The sequence below is a fragment of the Caretta caretta genome, chromosome 7 (genome assembly GCF_965140235.1).
Source record: "Caretta caretta isolate rCarCar2 chromosome 7, rCarCar1.hap1, whole genome shotgun sequence".
Taxonomy (NCBI): domain Eukaryota; kingdom Metazoa; phylum Chordata; order Testudines; family Cheloniidae; genus Caretta; species Caretta caretta.
Genome location: NC_134212.1, coordinates 59802770 through 59819494, shown reverse-complemented (window position 1 = coordinate 59819494; position 16725 = coordinate 59802770). Strand labels below are relative to the sequence as shown.

At 41.0% G+C, this 16725-nt stretch overlaps 1 protein-coding gene across 2 annotated transcripts in view; it reads left to right on the top strand.

Moving 5' to 3' along the window:
- The window catches only part of ERCC6 (ERCC excision repair 6, chromatin remodeling factor), an 83629-nt gene extending 67167 nt beyond the window's left edge, over nucleotides 1-16462 (top strand). For both annotated transcript variants that reach the window (XM_075130737.1, XM_048857140.2), the window contains 9 exons: nucleotides 268-486; nucleotides 3499-3609; nucleotides 6094-6213; nucleotides 7563-7657; nucleotides 10232-10377; nucleotides 10474-11193; nucleotides 11788-11989; nucleotides 13281-13359; nucleotides 13853-16462. In XM_075130737.1, coding sequence (XP_074986838.1) covers nucleotides 268-486; nucleotides 3499-3609; nucleotides 6094-6213; nucleotides 7563-7657; nucleotides 10232-10377; nucleotides 10474-11193; nucleotides 11788-11989; nucleotides 13281-13359; nucleotides 13853-14284 — 2124 coding nt within the window. In that variant the 3' untranslated portion in view covers nucleotides 14285-16462. The remainder of the gene's footprint in view (nucleotides 1-267; nucleotides 487-3498; nucleotides 3610-6093; nucleotides 6214-7562; nucleotides 7658-10231; nucleotides 10378-10473; nucleotides 11194-11787; nucleotides 11990-13280; nucleotides 13360-13852) is intronic.
- The last annotated feature ends 263 nt before the right edge of the window (nucleotides 16463-16725 follow it).

Sequence of the window (16725 nt, the reverse complement as noted above, 5' to 3'; positions counted from 1 at the left end):
AATGCAGAAACTGTTAGAATTTTTGTAACATTAGCACCAAAATGGGTTCTCAAATAACACAGTATTTCATTGGCCACTGTATTATATCAACTGTATACCACCTTTTACTGAAATGGGAACAAATGTGTACTAGTGTAAAAACCAGAGCACCAGTGTTCACCTGCTCCATGACTATCAGTTAGGTCTATTATTATCTCCTCTTAAATGTAACCCATGGTAGAATGAAAAATTTGCAAGAAAAGGACAATTCTCTCCTGTATTCTGTAGGTTTTCTCTGGACTTGTAGCCTTGAGAAAAATATGCAACCATCCTGACCTCTTTTCTGGTGGTCCCAAGATTTTGAAAGGTGTGCCAGATGATGAGTTAGAAGAAGCAGATCAATTTGGATACTGGAAACGTTCTGGAAAAATGATAGTGGTAGAGTCCTTACTGAAAATATGGCACAAGCAGGGTCACAGAGTGCTGCTCTTTACCCAGTCGAGACAGGTAAGAACAAACAAACTTATTACAGTTATGTAGTAACTGCAATAAAAAAAACCCCACCTCCACCAAATTAGATGTGTGCGTGATCTAAAAAGACCTATACCTAGAAACTAGGTTATTTTGTGGATTCCTCAAAAAAAACAAAATTCCAAAGTGGGAAATTTTTGTTTCTTAGATGTTGAATAACTGGAGGGCAGACTCTATATACTTCAGTTCCATAAACTTTATTAGCATGATAAGGTATACCAAGTATTGCCCAAGTAAAATATGTCCAGCCAAATATTGCTGTCACTTACGCCAGTGAAAATGAAAACAAGTCCTTTTGAAACCAATGGAGTAACTCTGGATTTACACTGGTGTAACTAGGAGTGGAGTTTGGCACTGTAGTACAGTACAAATAACTGTCTATGATAGGGCTTCACAGTGCCCTGGGCCATGAGTCTATTTCTGATTCAGTGACAGTTGGTTACACATCATTAGGTATTCCTGCCATGTCTTTAATTCTCTCAGAATTGTACTGAGGTTTTTTTTTGCTGTTCAAGGGGAGTTCTTACAATTTGGAAATTTGAAGTAGTATCTTTCTTGCACTTCATAGTTTGGTCGGAGGAGTAAATGCAAATTTCAGCTTCCATTTCTGCTATCACTTCTTTTATAAAGTTGTTCCTTGGCTTGACACTGTATATTTTTTTAATGAGATCACAAGTTTGATTGATAAAAGTAATAGTGTTGACATAATATACTTAGACTTCTGTAAGGCATTTGGCTTGGTACCACATGACGTTTTGATAAATTGCTAGAACTATATAAAATTACCGTGGAACACATAAAATGGATTAAAAACTGACTAACTGATAGGTCTCAAAATGTAAGTATAAATGGGGAATCATCATTGAACACTGTGTTTCCACTGGAGTCCTCTAGGCATTGGTTTTTGGACCTATGCTATTTAACATTTTTTTTCAATGACTAGGACGAAAACATAAAATCATCACTGATAAAGTTTGGAGGGGACCAAAAAAAAAATTGGGAGAATGGTAAATAATGAAGAGGACAGGTCACTGATTCAGAGCAATCTAGATCGCTTGATAAACTGGCTGTAAACAAACCGCATTCATTTAAATACAGCTAAATGTAAATGTAGACCTGTAGGAATAAAGAATGTAGGGCATACTCTATCCTGGGAAGTAGTGACTCTGAAAAAGATTTGGAGGTCATGATGGATAAACAGCTGCACATGAGCTCCCAGTGTGATTCTGGCCAAAAGAGCTACTGCAATCCTGGGGTGCAGGAATCTTAAGTACGAGTAACGAGGTGTTTTTTTTAACCTCTGTATTGTGCTGCTGGAAAACAGTCTCCTGTTTTGGGTCCAGAATTCAAGAAGGATCTTGACAAATTGGAGATGGATCAGAGAAGAGCCAAGAGAATAATTAAAAGATTAGAAAACGTGTGTTATAGCAGTAGACTTAAAGAGCTCAATCTGTTTAGCTTAACAAAGAGTTTACGGGGTGACTTGATTACATTCTGTAATTGGGGAACAAATATTTAATAATGGGCTCCTCAATATATTAGAGAAAGGTATAACATGGACCAATGGCTGGAAGTTAAAGTTGGACAAATTCAGACTGGAAATAGGGCATACATTTATAACAGTGAGAGTAATTAACCATTACAACAATTTACCATGGGTCGTGGTGGATTTTCCATCACTGATCATTTTTAAATCAAGATCAGATGTTTTTCTAAAAGATCTGCTGTTGGTATTATTTTGGAGAAGTTCTGTGGTCAGGCAGGTCAGGGGGTCATACTAGATGATCTTAATGGTCTCTTCTGGCTGTGGAATCTATGAATCCCCAGTAACAAAGAATGGTATAAATTACCTTGTAAAGATGCTTTGTTATGACCTGAGTGTTTTTCTGATTTTTCTTGTCCTGTTCTCCTTACTGAATGTTCCAAAGGCAAAGGCTACTGTCCTGCTTCTCTCTTGGGTGATGTGATGTAATGTTAGCATCTCTCCCTCCTGTGTCTGTTAGTGTATTAGTGTGTCCATTTTAGATCTATGTTGTTGTGGAAATGAAAACATAGTTTAAAATAAAAAAAATCTCTAGCCTTAACTTTGGATGCTAATGAATGCTATGGTCCCTACTATTCTTGTACTTTCCAAAAACTGGGTTCCTTAAGAGGAAGGAGTAATGTTTGAATTGTATATCTTATTAAAGCATCTGCAGCATGGCTGTTTTCTGTGGCACATTTGTAAATCTTCAGCCATGTACAGTATACGTCACTACCTTCTTAGGGGCAGAGGGGACAAAAGAGGTCCACCCAGATGACCAACAGTTTTTCCAAGCGAGGTGGGAAGTTGAGCCTCATCAGCATCTCCTCTCCTCTCCTGGGTCAAAAAAGTCACTTGGAAGCTTCTCCATGTGACATGGCCGGCTAGGGGAGAACCATTCTCTGGCATGCTCCCCCTGCAGAGTAGCAAAAATAGGCTGAAAAGAATTGTGTGTGTGTTTAATGCTGACAGTTCAGTTTTCTGTCCTCCACTACATGGCTGCCTGGCAGCTTTGGTAACCTTTATGTGAAGTGTCTGCTATAGGCACTTGTACAGGCAGAGCCCATAAAACTGTTCCATCCCACAGGTTCAAAGTGTATATGTGGTCTTCCCTTCTTCTCTGTTTCACAGATGCATGACTTCACTTTGACTCTGCGGGTTCCCTGGAGTGTTCCACACTCCTCCCTGGTAATTGGTCTTTTGAAGCCATGCCCCTTGCTCCACTCTGTCAGGGCAAACACCCTCCTTCCCGACAAGATCATACATCACATATGTTTCACAGCTTAGTATAATTCATGAATTTTCTGTTCTTTAGCCTTCATAAGTCCCCACGATTCCCACGCAGGAGTGCATGATCTATCTCTTCAGTTGCAATTGCTGTTAATACGAGAAATAGTTTTGACTTGATCAGATAGTCAGTTAGTCTTCATACCTGGATTTCATTCAAATCCTTTCCATCACAATAGATGCTGAAGATCCTTGAAGTATTTCTGAGAGACAGAAACTATTCCTACCTCAAGATGGATGGTACCACGACAATTGCATCCAGACAGCCACTTATAGCAAGATACAATGAGGTAAGAAATTGCAACCTGTCCATAAGTTCATGTTGATGATTAATGCCTGAGCTCAGTTCAGAGTAGACTACATTGGGCACTCACTCTGGTCAGTCTGGTCTAAGGAAGCATGCTTTGGGCATTTGAGTTGATTCAGAACTGCTTATCTTAGTGTGAAGGGAAAGAAATCACCATTTTCCCTCAAACTGAAGTTTGGTTCTCTGTTAAAACAAAGCCCAAGACTGAATAAGAAAGAGAACTTCATTATAAAAGAACAAATCAAGTTTAGATGGTTTAAAGTGTGATTATCGTCAGAAAAGTGAGTGAGCAAGCAAGGCAATGCACTCCAAGTATCTACTCCCCCTACATCTTTGTCATATCTGCTGACTTACTTGACAAAATCAAGCTTCTACACGTGTTAGCATAGCAGAGCCAATACACCCATGGAAAATCAAACTAGATTCTTTTCTGTCTCCTGCATTGCCAACAGAAGGGGTAGCTATGGTTTAATTATAGAATCGCTGTTACTTGGGATGAAGAGGCAGAGAGTACACAGCTCAGTCTTAAGATCCCAGGAGTTTGTAACACCAACATATGTCATTCTCCACTGAGGCAACCACTGCCATTATTAAGATGTCAGAATGCCTGCAAGAAATCAGCTCCTGAATGAAGAGCAGCTTGATCAAACTCAACCCAGGCAATATTGTAGTTGGAAGGGGGAAATGTTTCAAAGAACTAATTGTAACACTGTTTCTCCACATTCTACTGAAGGTGTATAGCCCCTATTTGTTAAAGTGAGATGAAGCCTCTGCATCTACTTTGACTCCTCACCTAAGTTCCTTGTAAGCTGAATGGCTGCGCAGCAGCCTGTTTAGCACCACGCAGGAACTTAGGGAACCCACCCAAGGACCTGCTGGGGGAGGGGCGCCTGGCCCCAGCCTAGCCCGGCCCTCAACCTGCCACGGCCGGGGCAGCGCCGCTGGCCCCAACTATGTCGCAGCCCAAACCTGCTGGGGCATCCCTACCCCTGCCCGAATCCAGCCACGGCTGGAGCAGCGCAGCCTGGCCTAAACCCAGCTGCGGCCAGGGCAGCGCGGCATAAACCCAGGCAGCCCAGCCCGGACCCAGACCCAGCCCAGACCTGTTGCGGCCGGGGCATCCCTCCCTGAACCTAGCCCCGGGCAGACCTGCGGGAGCCAGGGGAGGGGTGCCTATCCTGCAGCCCCAGCCCCGGAGCTATCGCAGCAGGGAGGGGCGCCTCTCCCCCACGCCCCAGGTGCTGCTGGGGGGAGTCCTCTCTCCCTGCCGTAACCCCAAATCACCCCAAACCCCTCATCTCTGGCCCCACCCCAGAGACCGCACCCCCAGCCAGAGCCCTCGCACCCCAACCCTCTGCCCCAGCCCTGAGCCCCCTCCCAAACTCTGAACCCCTCAGCCCTACCCTCATCACATGAATTTTGTTATGTGCACTGATGTGAAGGTGATGTGTCACACATCACTTCCATATTGGTGCACATAACAAAATTCATTCCGCACATGGGTGGGAAAAATTAGAGGGAACACTGCTCCTCACTAGGGGTATGTCTACACTTTGAGCTTGGGGGTGTGATTCCCAGCTCGAGGAGACATACTCACGCTGGTTCAATTAGAGCTAGCATGCTAAAAATAGAATAGAGCCATAGCAGCACAAGCGGCCAAAGGAGCCAGCCGCTCCGAGTATGTATCTAGTGACCAATGGGCATGTACTCAGTCCGAGTGTGACCATCTTTAGTAAACATTGCAAAGCCTTCCTTTCCTTTAAAAAAACAAAAATAAAAAAATAAGAGTCCACCATAGCAAGAATGGCGCTTGTAACACAGATACCCCCTTCCAGCTGCCCTCCCCCCCTGCAAAAAATGAATTAAAAGGCCTGAAACAAACCAACCGACAGTAAAGCCAACTGGAGGCTGCGATTTTTAACCTTGAAATGGGAAAAGTCCACTAAGGGCTTCAGTATTGCCCATCCATTTTACATGGAAGGTGCTCAGAGACAATGGTGATGAGTGATGTTATAACACCTTAAGACAGATAGGTAACTATCTGAAAAAATAATAATTTGACTTGTAAACTGGATCCAGAAGTCCTGGAGAGGGAATACTTTCTGCTTCCATAGCACCTTTCATTAGGAACATAGGAATTGCCAGACAGGATCAGCTTGATGAGCAATCTAATCCAGTATCCTTTCTCCAATAGGGACCAGCACCAGCCGCTTCAGAGGAAGGTGCAAGAAACCCTGTGGTGGGCAATTATGGAATAACTTGTCTGTTGTGATTGGGTTCTGGGTCTCTGGATTATTAATGGTGGTCTTCACTTCTATAGTAAATGTTGAAACTAAATTAACCCCCTTTTCTTTACATAAAAAAGTGCATAATACATCCAAGAGTATAATATGACAAGATCATCGCTACTTCAGACATTCTAACTGGGGTGTTTGCTAAATCCTATCTTGTGTTGCATGTATTACAGGATACATCCATCTTTGTTTTTCTTCTTACAACTCGAGTAGGTGGTATTGGCGTCAACCTGACAGGTGCTGACAGAGTTATCATCTATGATCCTGATTGGAATCCCAGTACAGACACACAGGTATTTTTGGCTCAGAATGTACCATTTAACGGCTAGGTTTAAAATAAAAATGAGGACTGAAAGAGGTAATCAAAGTTATTTTAAATAACTAGTGAGAGATCAGTGTTATGCTGCTTCTGTTTCAGTGTTGCAGGTGTTTGAAAGATTTCAGTGTTTTTCTCTGTAGCTTTCACAATCTCGCATGGCAGGGGAACTGCTATGTCCCTTTTTTCCCCTTAGAGATAAACTGCAGTACCTAATTAGAACACCTTAGAAATTTATTTAATAAGCAGAATGAATGAACGATAAATGTTCAAAACAGCACCGACTGCTGTCTGAATCTCTCTCTAGCTAGGAATGGTCTCTCAATAGAAGTTGCCATTATGCCATGTACACCTGAGGAAGTTCTCTTATCTAATGATACGCAGTAGGACTTTGGGAATTCTGGTCCCATTTCAATGCATGAAGCTGCAGGGACATTAGCATTGTTTTAAAAGGTAAATTCTATTTTTTATTAATCCGAACATGGTTTTTGGCCAAATATTAAAGTAGCCCACACATCCAAAAACTACTTTTGAAATTTCTCTGCTTTCTCATGTGTTCTGATGGGGGCTGCATTCCCTAAATTCATCCTTAAAAACATCCATGTCAGCATGGTAGTTTCCTATTTGATTGTAAATTAAGCCATGTAAAGCCATTAGCTGCTGAGATTATATTTTATACACTGCAACTTTCTTTTGGAAAGAGTTGGGCTTTGTGTAAAATAGCCACGTTTCTAAATAAAATTACTCTGCAGTCCTTTTGTTCTCAAAATGCATGTTCATATGGTGTGGGGGCAATGCATTCAGTCTCTCTTTAAATGCAAGTTGCCCATTGGAAAAAGGGGGGAAAATGTAGCTCCATTAGACCATCAGCACAGCCCTATGAAACTCCCTTCGCAGACAGTCTGGGTGACCCGAGTTGTTCTGTTTAGGGTATATTTTGTAAGACCTTCCAGTTTCAAGGTAACTCAAGGAGGAGGGAAAACCTGTTGGGATGCACATGCATAAAGTAGAGTTGATTTCTGAAATGGATCTTCCTTGGGGATAAGTTCATCCAAGGGAAACCGCGGTTAGATAATATGCTGGTTCCTTTCTTCTTGAAATTTTACATAGGCTTGTGGATATGGTTACTAGAGTCTTATCTCTCTAGGAAGCTGGTCCATATGGAATTGTTTTCATTTCCTATCAGTGTAGAAATGTGATCATTATAATCTCTTGAACTCTTTGTTAAATTTTCAAAGTAGATTTAAAATAGTATCAGTAGCTGCCTGTGAATACAACCCTTTGCTTCCAGAGGGTGGGTCTGCTAAACACATCTTTATGCTCTAGGCTCGAGAGCGTGCTTGGAGAATAGGCCAGAAGAAGCAGGTGACTGTTTACAGGCTCCTTACTGCAGGTACTATTGAAGAGAAGATTTACCACAGGTCAGTAGGACCAATATTCATTGATAACTGAACTGTGCTGGAGGAGGAAAGGTTGGAGTGACTTGTCCGTATCCTGCAAAAACGAAATCATGTCTGCAACCTTACTCAAGCGAGTAGCAATAATCGTAGTAATAATAATACCTAGCTCTTCCATAGCAGTTTTTATCTGTAGCTCTCATAGCAATTTAAAGGAGGTCGGTATGATTATCTCTACTTTATAGATAGGGAAACTGAGGAACCGAGGTGAATGACTTCCCCCAAGGTCACCCAGTAGGCCAATGGCAGAGCAAATAATAGAACGCAGAAGTCCTGAGTCCTAGTCCAGGACACATTGTGCTGGGCCACACCTACCCAATTAATTTCTATGGGATTATCCATGTAAGCAAAATTAAGCGCATGCTTAAATCATTCTTCATTTTTGCCCCTTATAGCAATCCCCTTGTATACTTAGTAAATCGTAACAAGTTACACCATTTAGTATTCTAAATAGGACTCTGCAAGTATTTTCTTATTCTGAACAAAGAGAATGCTGTAGAAAAATTGAAATGGACCTTTAGCGTAAGTACATAACCCACTGCTACTAAAAATAATCTAACAGATCTATTCCCTGTGTTGATTCAGTCGGATCAGATTACTTTCATTACCAAAGGAAGGCTACTGCTTTTTTTATTCCTCTTAGCTGTGCATAGCCATTGCAGCCATTAACATAATGAGCTGGAGTCCGCTAATTCTGATGCACTGTCAACAGAGTTGTGTACTGACACTGAGGAAGTAGAATGAGTACAAGTTTACAGAATGCAGTGGTACACCACACAAGTGTCGGCATAGAACCAATTTCAGTGTTATAAAATGAGTTTTAAATTATTTTCTTTTCCATTACCTGCCAAAACCTGATATTTACCTGGGAGTGCTACTGCAGGTATATAGTCTGAAATCATAAGATTTCTAGTATTATGCATGATATATGTGATACATGGTATAAAAAACAGAATAGCCACTCACCAGACTTTATAGTTTGCTTCTATCCCCAAATTATTAATTTTCCAAATATCAAAATGAATAAGTCCCCATGAAGAACTGGTAAATATTTAGAGGTATGTTTAAAATGCATCCATACCCCTTAAAACATATACACTTCTAAATCAAAGCTATTTTTTAGTTTGTTTCACCATTCAGTTATTGTAATCACTCCATTAATGTGAACTCCAAATGAATGTACTTAGGTACTTTGACGTCACTTGGATGTACATTTCTCTTTACAATGGGAACATCCTCTTTCAAAAGGCCGATAAATGAAAAGCTCTAAATAATCCAGTACCAGCACTTACGGAGAGCATTTGCTATTTGTTTCACCATACAGACACAAGGCTTCCGCTGCTAGTTGGCTCGCTTCCCACGGACAAACATTGGTTCAGTTTAACTAGCCCTGACCACACAAAGGAAGTGGGGTCTGATCTAAGGGTTAGAACAGCCATCAGAAATTCAGTTCTTTTCAGAGAGTTGTGATGGACTCACTCTGAGACTTGAGCAAGCAACTTTATTTCTCTTTGCCTCAGTTTCCCCCTCTGTGAAATGGCAGTAATACTGACCAATTTCATGGGGGGGGGGGGGTTGAAGCTTAATCAATTATTGTAAATGCCTTTGAAATCCTCTGATAGATAAGAATTATAAGAATTCTTATTACATTATGCTGTAGTTCAAAATCATGTTAATGTGACCTGTCTTTGAACACAGATTTTGCTAACAAGGCTCTAACACAGTTTCCCTGCACAGTGTTGACAAGGGCCTAACTAGGTTGAAAACAGTGGTGTGAACAAGGGGGAATGGTTTTGAGAACTATTTTGCAATCCTATTAGGCCGTGCCTATTGTGGATGGGAAAAGAGTATTAATAGCTTGCCATTGAATACTGTAGTACAAACGGAGCCTAACTGCAGGGCTGGACTAATGCTAAACAGAAGCCTACATCTACCAATACTGAATGGAGTGTTCTGGCAGCTTAGTTCCTCCAGACTCTGTTCCTCCCAGTCCCTCTGGATGGGCTCTTGGTATTCCTCCAGCCCTGTGGGGTAGTTCAGCCCACACCAGCATACAGTCGGGCTCTGTGCTGCTGCACTGCCTATGTGATTTGTGGCCTCTCTAACCAACATCGTACCATCTAAACTTCATCACTTTGACAATCTCGCCCTCTTCTTTCACAGAGCTTCCTGATGGTTGTGTGGTTTACATATGCAGCGTTTTCAGTTTTAATGTACAAAAAACCCTCTAGCTGTGAAGTTATTTACTACGTAGAATAAATGAAGTCTCATAGGACACTTCAGGATGGTGGGTACCTAGTGTGTTATGGGATTGCTGAAATGCAATAAATTCTTATGGTTAACAATTTAGTGGGTTGTTTAAAAGTTACTAACTCAGATTGTCTTTGTGAAACAAACATCATCTTCCCACCACTTAATTGTTCTGCAGGGTAAAATTCATGATGATAAAGTTTTCTGCTGGAGCACTGTCTTCAGTACTTAAACATCGCTAGACATTGTTTCATGCCAGCAGTACAATTTTATTTAATATTTTTCCAGACAAATCTTCAAACAGTTTTTAACAAACAGAGTGTTGAAAGACCCAAAACAAAGGCGCTTTTTCAAATCCAACGATCTTTACGAACTTTTCACTCTGACCAGCCCAGATGGGTCTCAAGGGACAGAAACTAGTGCTATTTTTGCAGGTACATGAAATCATTTTACCTAAACTGTGAAATCTAGATTTTGTACAAGAGACGATGCAAAATGTTTATTATTATTTAACTTCATACCTATATCAGGTACCGGTTCAGATGTTCAAGCCCCGAAACGCCAATTAAAACGGAAACTTAAAAAGCCAGCTGATGGTGCTTCCAAAGGTGATCTGCATTTTAAGGAGCACAACTCGCCTAAATATGACAAGCCATCACATTCTTCCTCGACATGCCAGTTGGTGAATTCTTCTTCTAAAACAATAGAGCCAGTTAGAGAAACCACAGGAAATTTGGAAACTTTCAACCAAAACAGTTCTGCGAAAGATGGTACACAAGCTACAAATGATAGAGATTCACTGATTAAAGATGAGGAGAAAAGTTTGAAAATGGCCGAGGGGTCTGTATTCCAAGCACTGTCAGGGAATGCATGGACTTCAGAGAACGTGGAATGTTCATTATTTGGTGAAATGCGTGAGGCACCTACTGTAAGTACTGAGAGCAGACATGGTCTCGTATGTGAGACAGAGAGCTCCCAGGGGAAACAGAATGATAACTTTGAAGATGAACATCTAGGTGGTAATCCTCACAAACGCACCTCAAAAACTAAACACAGTATGGATATGCTGACACTTGAGGGCCACAAGAGTAACCCTAAAAAGCCAAAACATCTCAAAGGTGCCAGATTTGAAGGGGAGCGTATCCCATATCTGGTGAAACAAAAGCAGTACAGAAAGGACAACCAAGAGGAGGAGGAAGAACAAAAGAAGAATGATGATTATGTCTTGGAGAGACTTTTCAAAAAATCAGGTAACCTTTTTATTCATTTGCACAACAGTGCCAGACTACGAAAAAGTATAGAAAAATCTACACAAGTGGGTTTCCATTATTGTAATTGCTAGCAGCCACAGTACAATAGGTGACTTTTAAACATTTTCTTTAATGTAAATGGTTTGTTGAATATATTTATGATTTAATCTTCATATAGTGAAAACAACCACAGGTCTTTTTGGCCAAAGGTAGTAAGTGGGACAGCAGTATGGTGGGGAACACTGGTGCGGAGGGAGGTAACTGAGTTTCACTTAACTGGGAGTTACACTGAAGATAAAGTTGCCCAGATGGATTTAGCCTACATCTAGCAATACAATGGAACCTTACTAATCTGCACTAACAACTGGGAGATCCAGTATGAACGAATGAATTTTGACCCCCAAACGGCAGTAGAAGTGGTTTATTATATTCGGTTCACTTGATATAATAGGAATCTCTGTTATAAATGGATGTATTGAAATGTTGACTGTTTCCACTGACAGTATAAAAATGAATTAAGGTTTTTTTTAAAAGCTCACTGCTTAATTCTTACACATTCTTTCCTCCTCCTGCCCGTTGTACATACTCTGCTAGGAGTACACAGTGTGATGAAGCATGATGCTATTATGGAGGCTTCCAATCCAGATTATGTGTTAGTGGAAGCAGAAGCAACCCGAGTGGCCCAGGATGCCCTGAAAGCCTTAAAGATCTCCCGACAGCGATGTTTAGGAGCAGCTTCTGGTGTGCCAACCTGGACAGGCAACAATGGTCTGACTGGTGCACCATCCGGACTAAAGTAAGATAGTACCCACATGACTTCTCCAGAGAGGGAGCATTTAACATAGTCTGCTTTTTGTGCTGGTTATTTGCTCTGGATTTACTTCAAAAACTATAAATGAGATACGGGGCTGATTACAGGAATTGTATTGAAATATTAGCCTTCGGATAAAATTTTTGGAAACACCTTACTTTTGAAGATGTGAGTTAAGCCCCTTAGGCACTTTTGAAAATGTTACCCCTGATCACATATAGTTGAGAAGAGATGATATAATTAGAATGAATGAAGGGTCCGTATTAACGAAAGTACCATTTTGGGGTTGTGATCGTTCAAACTAAGCCAGCTTCAAGCTGGATCAGTACCTGGATGGGAAACCTGCAAGGTGCTACAGATGCTGTGCTGTCCGAGTTACTGGATGAAATCCCTAGGTGTGCCTTGGCTAGCTCTGCACACCTCAGAAGGGGAACATGTGTGTACCTTTCCTAGGTACAGCTGGGGCAAATTGAGCAACCAGCACAAGTCAGAGCAGCCTTCTAGGGGCCATTCTGCCATTCAGGGATTCCTGGGGAGGCAGGGGGGGCAGTGCTCTCTGGACATGCCCTTCCCTCCTCTTCCTCCCCCACTCCCACACCAGAATACTTACTGCACTGCGGTGGGTGAGGGGTGCCAGGTACAAGTAACCTAGGGGCTGACTTTGTAACTAAATTTCCTGTGTCCTTTGCACCACTAGAATGGTACAGAATGGATGGAGTGGGTGCCAGGATCTGTCTCACCATCTTCCAATGGAACATAAAACCAAGGTCCTGAGCTCTCCTAGCCTGAAGGATCCTGTGTCACATTCCATGTTAGCCTGGGTGTCAGATCCTAGTGTGAATGTCAGATTATATGGTGCTATCTAAAACTTTCCTTGCAGTTTCAGTTGAATACAGTAAGTCTTCACTTCCTGTCTCAACCTCACGTGTGGTGTTGCCATGTTAAACTGCTGCTACATTTTACCCTAGAGGTGGGCGAAGTTGTAGACAACTTTGGAATGAAAGGCGAATATAAATGTAAATTGTCTTGTGTACTAGGTTACAGCTTCCTGTTGCTCTTGAGCCTCTGATAGTGACAATTGCATCCTGTATGTGAGAACCCCTTGGTCTGTAAATTCTAAGAAATTCTTATCGTTGATCGCTAAAGGGGCGATAAGATCCACAATACTTGGAGCAGGTTTTTACAACAGTAATTCAATCAAAGTATCCTACAAAGTGTGTCAGTGCATATTTAGGAGAGATATTGTAATAAATTACTTCTCTTGCATGTTTTTTAGGAGTAGGTTTGGTCAGAAAAGGAACCCTACTTTGCTTGTCCCAAATTCCTCCACTACATCTCTTGGAAAGAAATGCAAGGTAAAGCACAAGAACTAGTGCTACTGTATCTTTTCTATGAGTATCAGCTGATTTAGTTGAAACATTCTAGTTTAACTTTTGCTATTTAGGGTATATGTCTCATAAATAATTACCATACTCTGTACGTAACATTCCAAAGCTTTAGGCCTTGAATTACATACAGATTTGATCTTACATCTTGAAAAAGAATCATCAAATTCAGTTTAATCAGTTGCACCAGTCTTTCATTTCATCTTGCTGTGCTCACTCTGGTTCAAGAATAGAGATTTTTTTTTTTAGTTACCCAACAACTGAAATACGTAGTCAAGTTGTGAAGTTAGCGCACATTGACTCAAACATGTTTTAATTCGCATAATTAACTCCTGCAGTTTGTTGAGGTTGGTTTGGTTTGGTTTGGTTTTGTGTAAGCCTGAATGGCAGGCAAATTCACCAAGAATAGGTTCCATGGATCTCAAACTCCAACTTTTCCTATCGTGTCTGTGTTTATTTGCAGGATGCTGATATAATAAGGAAAGAGAAGGTAAAGAAAAATGTTTCCAGTGTACATTTTGATGGGAAAATCGAAGGAGGAGAATCATCATCCAGTGCACTAGATTCATCATCTTTGTTAGCGAAGATGAGGGCAAGAAACCACCTTATTTTACCACAGAGGATGGAGAATGAGGGTGCTGAGAATCTTCAGGCTTCTGCTCCACTCCCAACTTCGACAGAACATGACGAATTGCTAGTGGATGTACGAAACTTTATAGCATTTCAGGCTCATGTGGACGGAGAGGCGAGTACTCAGGAGATACTGCAGGAGTTCGAATCCAGGCTGTCAGCAGCACAGTCTTGTGTGTTCAGAGAACTTCTGAGAAATCTTTGTACTTTCCATAGAAGCCCAAATGGTGAAGGTGTCTGGAAACTAAAGCCAGAATTCTGTTGACCCTTTGATTAGGAGTACATCTGTGTGTGCTTGGCCAAAACTCTGCTCCATAAGACTTTCTATTCATCTTTTAAACTGGAAGGTTCTATTTAATTTTGTGTAAATATTTTAATTACTGACTTGTACTGTACCTGGTGCAGCACTTAAGTATGTCTCACTGGAGACATGACTGACCAACTTCCTATTTACGCTATTTATATATAAAAAGTGGCATCTACCTCACAACTGAAACAATACAAAATAACAGCACCTTTTCTTTTAAAGAAATCTTAATGTAGATGGGCTGCGGAGCAGGGGTAGTAACGTTTTATTGCAATAAGAGCCATGGATTTTGCCATGTCGTCAGATTTTTATCCGATTTCTGTGAAGTTCAGTCTTTGTCTAATTTTCTGTATGTTGTTTGACTGGTCATGAGGGTCAAACATTACACCAATGAACAGAAGCATTAATAATGAACAGTTTAGGTGGGTATAGAAAGGTAACTTGTACTGACGCAGTATCAAGAATCATTGTGAGAGACTTTCATCAGTGTTGAAAATTTGTTTGTACTGTTGCTGCTTTCCTTTTTGCCAGTAATTGATGTATGTCACTAAATACTTGGACAAAATTCTATTACCATGAAGGTGTAATTGCAAAAATAAAGAGCCAGGCAGAGCATCTGGATGTGTCAGCAGATTGGTAACAGGTTATAGAATACTTTTACCTTTAAATCACCAATTCAAATCCTGCCAAGTCCCAAAGCACTTGCCTGGTGTAATACTTACTACCATGAAGAGTCCCATTGAAACCAAGGTGATAGTAAGAAGTAAGTCGGTAGTGGGTGATTGGTAGTTGCCATCTGTGGCCTCTGTAACACCACGAAAAATCTCTCCAAAATTGGTGCTAATTGTGACCTGTTTTCAGTCTTGACCCAAGAACTGAACTAGCCGTGGAGAATGAACTGCCCTCACCCTGCTGTCCTGGTCCTTTCGGGTCAGGGCTGAGGCACATTTGTGGGTATATGGGGAAGATTTCCTTGTTGTACCTGTTCTGTGGATAAAAAGAAAACATCCATCTCCATCACTTCCAAACTTGCACTGAATGAACATAAATTTCCTTTAGAGGAAGAAAGAACTGGATTCACTGTAGTCAACCTGACTTCTGTTTCCACCACTGCCACCTTGAGTCTCTCTACAAGATAGATGCCAGTATGCTACAGAGAGAGATTTTAATGGAAAAGTGGTACAGCTTAATGCCAAAATGAGAGAACTGCATTTCTTTGCAGCACAGCTAAACCATTATTGTATAATTTAAACTAGGAATAACCAATTGTAGTCAGTGGCTCCCCTTATAGGGAGAAGGGCAAAGATGATAAGCTGCAGGTTTTTATTTGAGTTCATTAGTAATAAGCAATTTCCCTTAACTAACGATATTCAAGCTGCAAATACAAGCAAAACTTAAAGTTGAATGGTGAAGCAAGAATAAAGTGTTCTACTTTCCTGCTCCAGTGTGATTTAGAAAGACATCTCTTGAGTTTATTCCAAACAGGCTTTCCTCTGCTTGTGTATTAGCCTAGAAATACTGGGCTCTTGCTTCCCTCTCTTTGCTGAGAGATCCTTAGTGGGACTCCATTACCTGAATAGTGATGCCACACTATGCCATAACTTGAGTTACAGCAGTGCCTTCCCACACAAAGGAATGAGAGAGGCTGCTGAGTCCGACTGGCCAAGAACTGGCATCCCCTCCACACTCAGTTTGGAGGAGGGATTGCTGCAGTTCACGTTGCAGGCTATTATGACAGTCTCTAAACTTGCCAAGGATTTCCAGTGAAGAGAGGGAAACCAAAGAGCTGATATTTCTAATGCAGAAATATGTAGAAAATGTTGAGTCTGACTTCACGCACCTTGAAAGAACGGTAAAAGGGCAAAACCAAATATTTTTTTGCAGTTCCCTTTAAAGTTGTTTGTACAGATTTTGATTGAAACTGCAGGAATTAAGTGTTTATCTCTGGTGCTTAACAAAGAATTCGAATGCCCTGCATCACATACTGCTTTCATTCTTAAAGGCATATTTCCTATATTAGAGGGAGGAAAGTTTATAGCTCTCTCCTCTGATGTGTTCATGATGTAAAAGGAGCTGTACATGCTTTTATAATTCCTCAACTTTTATGAACTTAATAAAATGTCTAGTAAAAACAAACCTTTTCTAAGAGGCTTCCAGTTTTTTGGGGTTAAGTTATATAAGAGGCTTTTTGGTTGGTTAAAAGTGGGAAGACCCCCACTGGAAACCCCAGAAGAAATCATCGTGATCATCTATTGAGAGGTCCATCAGACCCTAGAATATCTTTGAGGATGTGAGTATGACTATAGTCTTAGTTGTTGCATGGGTTATTGCAGGGTTTCTATATGCATGGGTAAGTCTAACTTTACTTACAGTGTTAATAAAACTTGTAATACAGATAA